At 42.5% G+C, this 10164-nt stretch overlaps 1 protein-coding gene across 1 annotated transcript; it reads left to right on the top strand.

The window, feature by feature from the left end:
* The first annotated feature begins 855 nt into the window (after positions 1 to 855).
* Positions 856 to 9445, top strand: lmcd1 (LIM and cysteine-rich domains 1). Its single transcript, XM_079510280.1, has 8 exons — positions 856 to 926; positions 1282 to 1674; positions 5614 to 5726; positions 6464 to 6719; positions 7262 to 7411; positions 8305 to 8517; positions 8706 to 8924; positions 9116 to 9445. The coding sequence occupies exons 2-8, from the start codon at positions 1639 to 1641 to the stop codon at positions 9230 to 9232; spliced, it is 1104 nt and encodes a 367-aa protein (XP_079366406.1). The 5' UTR covers positions 856 to 926; positions 1282 to 1638; the 3' UTR covers positions 9233 to 9445.
* Positions 9446 to 10164: the final 719 nt, after the last annotated feature.

Raw genomic sequence — 10164 nt, 5'->3', positions numbered from 1 at the left:
GACATAATGTCCAAAATAAACCAGTTGTGGTTGTCTTTGTTAGTCCCCACTTAAGTTTAGATCGGTCAGACTGTCCTGGGGAATGGATGACAACAGATCTAGATGTCTCTGAATAAGTCAATAAGTTTATCACGAAGATGCATGTGTTCAGATATTTGCTACAGTGACCAACATGAATCCTGAGATGGTCTTCTATAGGGTCAGATTCCACCAGAACCTCCCTATAGGCTCTCCCTACACTGTCTCTCTGTAAGCTTTCCTACTGGATCAGCTCTCCTACTGACTCTCTCCTACACGTCTCCCTCTCAGCTTTCCTACTGTCTGTCTCTCTCTCCTACTGTACGCCGTCTCCCTCAGCTTCTCTACTGCCTACCTCAGATGTATATCCCAGACAGACAGACTGCCTATAACTCTGTTAGTTTAATCAGCCCTGCAGGGGGACCCATGCCTCCCCGTCTGTCTATCTGTTATTCTGAAGCAGGCCTACCTGTCTGTCTTTCTCAAGCAAGTCGGCCTGTCTTTCTGCAGCAGGCCAGCCTGTCTGTCTGTAGCAGGCTGGTGAGACACTACATTCCTGTGTGTTGTTATAAGTGTGATGTCATCGAGTGAAAAAAATTACAAATGAAAGAGAGAGCGGAAGGGTGGAGTGAAACTATGGGGCTCCCTATTGGCTGTTTGTTCCACTGGGGACCCCTCTCTCTCACACACACACACACAAACACACACACACACACACACACACACACAGTCTCTCTGTCTTTCTTTCCTGACCCCCCCCCCCCTCCTCTCTCTCTCTCTCTCTCTCTCTCTCTCTCTGAGTGAAAACATAACCAGCTCATTCAAACCTCACTACTCCAGTCAGACAGACAGACAACTAGCCAGTCAGACATGTCTACTACAGCAGTGGTTTTCATGCAGCAGTGGTGGTGAGTGAATCAAGGTTTTTATAGGAATGTGTGTGTGCTGTGCATGTGTCTGCGTGTGTGTGCATGTGTGCGTGTGTGTGCGTGCGTGTGTGTGTGTGGTGTGTACACGTGGAGGGAGGTTCACAGCAGTTCAAGAAATTAACTAAAAAAAGAGATTTAAGTCTTTGTTAAGAAATTCTGTAATGGAGATATGGTGTTAATGTAGAACTGTGCCTGCCTGCCTGCCTGCCTGCCTGCCTGTCTGGCTAGGAGTGAGTAAGAATGTACAGTCACTCATTTGTAGGAGTTTCATTGATGACATCAGAAGGGTGTTTGTTCTCTGCTCACTCCTCTAATTTCTGTCTCTACTATACAGTATTTAGATGCCTGAAAGACAGAGACGCAGGACAGAATTCAGGCTTTGTAGGATTTGATCCTAGACTAAGAAAGGGCTACATGTGGACGTGGAGGTAACAACTAAGATCAGCTGAACCAAGAACAGCCTGCCGTGAGGGAAACACAGAAGGAGTTAAAACTCAACGACAAGACAATCGAGAAAAGAGGAGAGGAGTGGAATAAGGAAAAGAAAAGAGGACAGAAGAGGAGAGAAAAGGAGGAAGAGAGGAGGTGAATCAAAGGGGAGTACATACAGAGTGAGAGGAGTGTTTGGAAGTTTGAACACAAACATCACAACACTTGGACCAACAAGAACAACACAAACCACAACAACATAATGGAGATAAAAGAAATGACAGGCGCCATGGAGAAGGTAGGACACAGCATCCAGCTGTATTATTGAGAATTCATATTTTATTGGCAAAAAACCAAAACAAAAATGAAGAAAAAACTGCTTTCATTGTTCAGTCAAAATGTTCCATAAATCATTTTTGTTGTTTCAAAATAATTTGCGTTTATGCTTTACAGTCAGCTGCTTAACAAGTCTGTTCAGATCCTACTGTAGATCACCAGCGTCACAATAAACTAGCCTAGGCTAGTGTTAAAGATCATGTCCCAGATCATCATTACATCATACCATAATTGCATCATTATCATATAATAGTGTAGTACAAGGATCAGATCCTAGATCAGCGACATTAAAATGAGTTTGTTTTGTTTAATATTACTGTATGTACTGTATATAACTGTACAGTGTCTCTGTACAGTCCGTAGGACAGTGTTAGTGTAATTTGCCCTTTGACAATTCGTGTAGTTTGTCTCTGTGGGAGTAACTGTTACTGTAGTCATCGGTGCAATAATAATACAGCCCCAGACTTTAGTGCTCCAGTATTAGTTTAGTAAAGTTGAAGTGCCCAGGTATCTTGCTTATTGTTACTGTTGTTTGTCTTTGAAGGACAGACAATTAGTGGTCTCTGTACGACAGACTATTAGTGACATGTCTCGCTTGTATCTAGTACAGACAGTGGTGTTCAGTGGCATCTGTAGATGCCACTGATTTTCTCTAGATTTTCTCTGTAGGACAGACTGTTAGTGTTGTCTGTCTCTGTAGCCTACAGAGTACAGACTATTCACTAGGAAGTGGAGTCAGACTCATACAGTTGGAGGCCATCGATATTGTCCTTTTCTTTTTGCTGAGGTTTGCGTGATCTGCGCAAAAGGACAGTTAACCCATTTTGGGCGGGAACCCCTTTTGGTGTTTTAAACTTAAATTTAGCTATTGAAAAATAGCAGATCTACAAGCTCATAGCGCGCCACCGAGTGGCGCGCTATGAGCTTTGTAGGTCTGCTATTTTTGAAAAATCGTGAAAATATTTATTTCAGAAAACTGGAGGATTTAGAAGGATTTTTTAAAATTTTGAGGTCAGGCCTAAATGGGCCAAATGATAAGGGACAATATCGGTGGCACCCAACTGTACATCTGAAATAAGCAGGTGTGTGTTGTTGAAATGACCTCTTACCAATGTCCATAGATAGCATGGTGGTTAATCCTCCCCAAACCCCTACTGTTCTAGGATCACATCCCACCGGAGCCTTCATTCATAGATAGCATGGTGGTTAATCCTCCCCAAACCCCTACTGTTCTAGGATCACATCCCACCGGAGCCTTCATTCCTATGTCCTCTACTGTCTCCCTCCAGCTTTCATACTATCTGTCTATACACTGTCTCCCTCTCAACTGTCCTAGTACTGTCTGTCTGGCTTTCTTTATTTGATCTCTGTTAAGGCTGAAACTATTGATTATTTTCTCAGTGATTAGTCCATAGATACATTTTTAGATTAACTAAATAAAAATATTGCACATGTTGTGCAAAAGTAGTGAAATCTATAAGCTATTTAGTCACATTTTGCACCTATGACATGCCCAAAAGAGGGGTGGGCGTGTGTGTGTGTGTGTGTGTGTGTGTGTGTGTGTGTGTGTGTGTGTGTGCGCGTGTGCGTGTGCGTGCGCGCGTGTGCGTGTGTGCATGCGTGCGAGATAGACAGAGATGGAGATGTGTTGATCTGTCTGAATGACTCAAATGAGTATGACCTTTGGAAGTTGATCTCACTTACACACGCACACACACACACACACACACACACACACACACACACACACACACACACACACACACACACACACACACACACACAGAGAGTAGAAAATCCCTTGTGTGAAAGAGCTTGTGTGAATTTCCATATTGGTTCCAGCATACATGTTACTCTGTTGATGTGATGGCATCCCAACAGCTTGTTTGTCTGTCAGTCTCCCAGACACCCCAAAACAAAACACATACACACACACACACACACACACACACACACACACACACACACACACACACACACACACACACACACACACACACACACACACACACACACACACACACATCCCAGTGTTATTTTGTAGGGGAGCACACCTACAAAATAAGTTTACATTTGTAACTAAAAATCTCTATCTATTGTGTAGTTATGCAAAAAACAACCCATGCTAAATGTATATACACCATGTTATATAGAAGGGTTACAAATTAAGAACTTAAATAAGTTGTATCAGAAGTTTATATAAAAGATATAAGAAAAGAAATCTAACAAGAAAATCTAACAATGTCTAGTATTGTGTTGTGACTTGTGATATATGCTGAGTTATGAGCATTGTTGTTCTGTTGTGTGTGTTCTATCTAGGCTATTGTCAGGGGCGTAGCTGACCATTTGGTTGCCCTACTCGTAGGATATTTGTGCTGCCCCCCTCTCCCGACGAGAGCGCTGCTATTCCTCATCCAGATTGGCTATTTTCGCTGTTTGTGAGGCACAAACTGTTTTTGTTATTTCGAGGGTTGGCTTGGGACTTTTTGGCACATTTTGTTGCCCCCCTTGGCGTGTTGCCCTACTCGCAGTGCGTATTGCACGTATATAGGTAGTGACGGCACTGGCTATTGTCTTGTGTTGTCTAGTGTTATGTTTAGAAGGTGTCAGCCATCAACTTGACTGTGACCTTTTCAACAAGCTCCCCCTGCTAACTTCACACCTGCTATACTCGCTCTCTGTCTTTTTGTGCGCGCGCGTGCGTGCGTGCGTGCGTGCGTGCGTGCGTGCGTGCGTGTGCATGTGCGTGTGGGGCAGGTAGCTACATGGTGAAAGCTATAACCTTGTGCTGTCACCTCTTTAACATTCAACAAGCCAGTGTGGTAACAATGACTCAAGTGTCTTTTTTCATGGTTTCTGTTGTTGCAAGAGATTATTATGAAGAAGAAGAAGAAATATAGCTGCAAGCAGCGATAGACGGGGTCAAGCCATAAACATAATAAGGCAATAAATAAAAAAGCGATACGCAATGCCTGCCTTCTAATTAGTAGGGAAATACTACTTGATACTCGATACAATGATAACTAACAATTAATGTTATATAGAAAGGAGTGATACTCTTCCAAATTAACAATTACGTTGGAGACTGGAGATGAAGTCACAGACTGAACTCATATGACACATCGTCAATGTATGCCTTTACAAAAAAGAAAGTTCATATGTATAATATTTATACGTTTTATAGCTATACATTTTAGGAGTGAATACATATGTTTATATGCCTGTCAGCTGGTCAGACAATGCTGCTCCGCTTGTCTACGACAGAAAAAGGGTGCAGACCAGCTCCCAACCAGACGTGAGATTTGGCGTGGCGTACGTCAAAGTTCAAAGTCACGCTGGAATGATAAATGCCAAAAATGGTGGTGATTTCGGTGTACGCCCATTTTTGGGTGTAAGTCGTGTTGATAAATGAGGGCCATATAGGTTTTTGGCAACAGACCTGACATTGCAGTACAAATAAAATAGATTTGGCCCAACATTTTACCCTGGGGCACACCACAAGTTATATGGGAGGACGGAAATAAACTGATTCATTACTCAAGTATGATGTAGAACCACTACAAAGCAGTCCCAGCTATACAAACACACCGCTGATCAATGGTGTTGAATTGATCACTTAAAATATTGTTTCTCTACTGTGATGTTCTGGACATACTTTTCATATGATTGTATTTCATAGGTGTCAGATTTAATTTTTTTATTGTTTGTATGAATAGCAATTTAGAAAATGTGTGATCATTTTTGCATCTGCTGGGGCCTGCCAAAATCGGCTTTGGTCAATGGTAGCCCCAATAAAGGAGCGGTTCACCAATTTTCAACCTAAGCTTGTCCACCGAGTGTCATCAACACTAACATTCACCTCAGCAACACTCTGATATAGTGTCTTCATCTCTCCTATCAGATGAATGTGGGACAGCGTGATGGAGGAGCAGGAGTCAAAGAAGGGGAGAAGAGAGGAGGCACAGGGTGTCTGTGCAAGGAGAGCTGTTCTGAACTCAAAATGCATTCCTGGAGGTAATGTCTTTCTCTTTTTGTTTTACTGCTAGGCCTGCAAACACATGAAGGAGGGCAGGTGAAAGTCTTAAGGTGACACATTCCTTTGTGATATACCCTGTAGCAAACTACAAGCCTAATCCCAAATTGCAATTTTTTTACATTTTTACAACATTTAGTTTATAATACCATACTTTGGTTTATTTGGTTTACATTTACAACGAGGTGTGGAGGAAAAAGAAACAATGTTACACTGCAATGCAATAACATTTAAACTTGCTGCTATTGTATGATACATGTACATAAATGATGATGAAACACAGTTTTTTTATTGTAACGTGACACCCTAATTCATCATACTACACTGTAGTCAGAGCGAACTTGAGCCACGAGAGACATCACTGAGTGCGCTAAAGCGTGCAAGTTGCCGTGTCGAACGTTGCGAAGTTCGCTTAGCCGACTCAGCCCCATTCGAGTTGCGATATGGACAGAATAGTAAATCATGTTCTGGCGAGAGCGTTTGCCCTGACTGCCACTCAAAGAGGCTACTGGCCAATCGCAGTGCGTACTGTTTACTCAAACGCGAAGACGATTCAGCACTTGCGAAATGCCACCCCATTGCCACCCCTCTTTTTCAATGCAAAATTCCAATATGGCCACCATGTGAAAACACCTGTTACCCTCCTGGTAATAATAATAATAATAATAATAATAATAATAATAATAATAATAATAATAATAATAATAAACCTCCACAGTAAGGTGTGTGTGGCATGCGGCTGCAGCTCTGTTGACCACGCCCCTGGAAGTGATGCAGATGACGACCAGCGAATGGGGCGACTGCTGACCGATTCACCATGCTCCCATTTGACGGCCAAGGTGAAAGGGGCCGGCGGCCTGCGTCTGTACAAGAGGAACAGGATGACAGTGACCAATCCTGTAGTGTCCCGCAAAGACCCCTCCTTCAACACCACCTACTATGATTGGACTCCATTTGGACTCACGCAGAAACTGGTTAGAACCCGCCTCTCCTGTCCTCCTTTTAGATGCGTATATAAGGCCATGTGTCCACCAAAGCATTCTTTTCCAGGTGGCTCACTCAACGCACTGTTCTAAAACCCTCATCCAAAAAGCCCAAAGTTGAAATTATGCTGCTGTATAATTATGCAATTCAGTAGTATAAACAATTCAAAACATGAGCGCTCTGGACAAAAACACATCCCCTAAAAGTTACAACGATTTTCAACTTTTAACACCTCATCACAGTGCTTTTAACCAAGAGTGCCAATTAAAGTGCAGAGGTAGCGCTGGCAGCAGAATAGCCTACAGTACTTCTGTTATCTATTATATAGGTCTACTCTTATGTCCTTCTACTATAAATTGCAGAAACCTGTGTGTGTGTGTGTGTGTGTGTGTGTGTGTGTGTGTGTGTGTGTGTGTGTGTGTGTGTGTGTGTGTGTGTGTGTGTGTGTGTGTGTCTTTTCCAACGTACGTGGTCCTTGAGTACTCTTCCATACTTCTCCTATTAACCTCCTCTGTCCTCTCCTCTCCTCTAGGCTATGCAGTACATGGACTCACTCCCAGAGAACAGGCGACCCATCTCAGGGACAGAGGGAGTGTTGTTTCGGCGCAGGCAGCTCCTTGGACAACTACCTGTCTATGACCAGGACCCCATGAAGTGTCAGAGCCTGACAAGCGAGGACGAGGTTGGAACAATGGATTACATTATATCACATACAGCACAAAACAATCCATCATCACATCATATTTCATTACAATAAATTGCAATACTTTGCATTGCATTATGTTGCATCGTATTACAAAACACTATGTTAGATTATATTTTATTTTTTCTGCAAACGTTTTCAAGCCGCCGAATCTGTTTGGGCCCAAAACATAATCAAGCACAACAGGTGCGACCAATGGGCTCAAATCACATGCTTGTGCACAGACATCAAATAGAGGGTATGTGCGTGACATCATCATCATACCCGAGGTATACCCGTGGCAAGTTATGCGGGAATGCCTACTGAGTGGCAAAAAGCTACTTTCTGGCCTTATAATAAGCCCATACATCCAAAGAGAAAAGTCCTATCTGATTGCATTAAACAACGTTAAACTCACTTTGCCACTAACTTTGCTACTCGATTTGCCACTCATTTAATGCATGCGCATACCTAGCCTGGCTAATAAGCCAGACCGAATCAGCCGTTGGCAAAAGAAATTGCCTGCCGGCGGATTACGTTCTGGAGAGGCTCAATTGTATGCCCATTTCCTACACCAGAGAACTGGTGTGGCCAATCGGGACACGGTATGCAATATGGGCGGGCTTTGGTACAGTGATGTTCAATGCTTGAGACCTTTGACTGACAGTAGCTCTGACCAATTGCGTCAAAGAGAAAATGTTTGAACCCGCCCCCCGGGAAACAAGATCCATACACAGCATCTCCAGACTCAAATACCACACGACAGTGTGATTTGAGTCTGGCTTATTAGCCAGGCTAGCGCATACCCTCTATAGAGTAGTACCACGTGAATACCAGCGCACAGACAGCAAATAAAACAAGAAAATACTGCATCTGGTCTTCTCTCCTTCTAGATCTCCTCCATGTTGTTGTTCGTGAAAGGTTACAAACAGGAAGTGCTGGGGGTGGGGGAGGTGGCCCTTCCCACTGAAGAAGGGGCTCTTGTAGAAGCAGCCAATCAGAGGAGAGCAAAGGAGACCAAGGACCAGGGTAGCACCAACAGCAAGGCAGAACACCCTGCTGGCTCTACCAATGGAACGCAGAATCCAGACATCATGACTGAATACGTGAGAAACATGCTCAAAGTTATAGAAGTCTGTAAATAAACAGATAAAGTGTCAACATTATTATTATTATTATTATTATTATTATTATTATTATTATTATTATTATTATTATTATTATTATTATTATTATTATTATTATATATTAGATCCTGTGTTTTCATGACATAAACCTCTCCTCTCCTCTTCAGTTTTGTACCGGTTGTCATGGCGAGATCACAAGCGACTCTCTGGTTGTTCATGCCGAGCGTGCTGGTTACCATGACTCCCGTTGGCACCCTGGCTGCTTCCTATGTTCAGAGTGTGGCCAGGGATTGGTGGACCTGGTGTACTTCTGGACTAATCAGAAGCTGCTATGTGGCCGACACTATTGTCAGTCTGTCTGGCCGCGCTGCTCTGGGTGTGATGAGGTGAGAGACACACACACACTCGCACGCATACATTCGTACATACATTCGCTCCTTAATAATCACTAACCTTAACTTTAAACTTAACAATAAATTAACATTAAATTGAACCATAACCACTTGGAAAGTGAAGACCAAAGCAATGACCAAAGCTCCTCTCCTCTCCTCTCCTCTCCTCTCCTCTCCTCTCCCAGCTTATATTTTGTCAGTCTTTCCATTTGGGGACAGATGGACGGACATGGCATCATGACCACTACTGCTGCTGGCGCTGTGGACAGAGTCTGGACACACCCTGTATCTGTTCACAATGACACACACACACACACACACACACACACACACACACACACACACACCGGTGAATGTGACATTACACCTTGTCATATCAGAGCTGTTATAATGGTAATTGTACCAATGGAGTTGTAGTAATAATAGTAGTCATAGTAGTAGTGCAGTAGCAATAGTTTTAGTACGGTAGTAGTAGTAGTAGTAGTAGTAGTAGTAGTAGTAGTAGTAGCTGTGTAGTTGTAATAGTCTAATAGTAGTATAGTAGTAGTAATATTTGGATGTTTTCAAATATGGAAATGTTCAATATATCAGTGTGTGTGCGCGTGCGTGCGTGCGTGCGTGCGTGCGTGCGTGCGTGCGTGCGTGCGTTGAGAGAGAAATTCAAAGAGAGAGAGATAGGTGTTGACATAAAAGACTGAATGAAGAGAGAAACACTGCAAATCCCTTTGTAGACTCAGAGTTAAATAAATACCAGTACTCAGGGTTTTACAGTGTAATAAGAGCGAGAGGAGACGTCACAAAGGACGAAACAGTAAGTCTTGCACTCATTCTAATATAAATATTTAGTTTAAGACTTAGTGCAGTACTTAGCAAAGTACTTAGAGAAGTGCTTAGTTGAATGACTGCGGCTCAAAATACAAAAACATTGAAACGAGCAACGAGTGGTGTGTTGTTCCATTGTTTGTTTTAAATCTTACAATGTGACCTCAAGATCATATAACACACTGGATTAGGAATTGATTGATTTAGCCGATAATGTTTATATGAAGTCGGTTTCATATAGACCAATGCTGGATACAAACAAAACGATATTAGAAGAGAGCAATTTAAATCAGCTTATTTTTGTATAAATAGTTGTATGTTGAATTTGAATCATTTCACTTGAGATAGGAACAAAGCTAACTTATTATTGTGGTAAATTTTAACATATTATTTGTTTACATGGACAGCTATG

Source organism: Electrona antarctica (genome assembly GCF_951216825.1).
Source record: "Electrona antarctica genome assembly, chromosome: 9".
Classification (NCBI taxonomy): Eukaryota; Metazoa; Chordata; class Actinopteri; order Myctophiformes; family Myctophidae; genus Electrona; species Electrona antarctica.
This window is presented reverse-complemented; position numbering and strand designations above follow the sequence as displayed.

Coding starts and splice junctions, on each gene's coding strand:
- lmcd1 (XM_079510280.1), top strand. CDS start 1,639: ATGGAGATAAAAGAAATGACAGGCGCCATGGAGAAG. Junction 6,720..7,261: donor TTGGACTCACGCAGAAACTG/GTTAGAACCCGC, acceptor CCTCTCCTCTAG/GCTATGCAGTACATGGACTC. Junction 7,412..8,304: donor GCCTGACAAGCGAGGACGAG/GTTGGAACAATG, acceptor CTCTCCTTCTAG/ATCTCCTCCATGTTGTTGTT.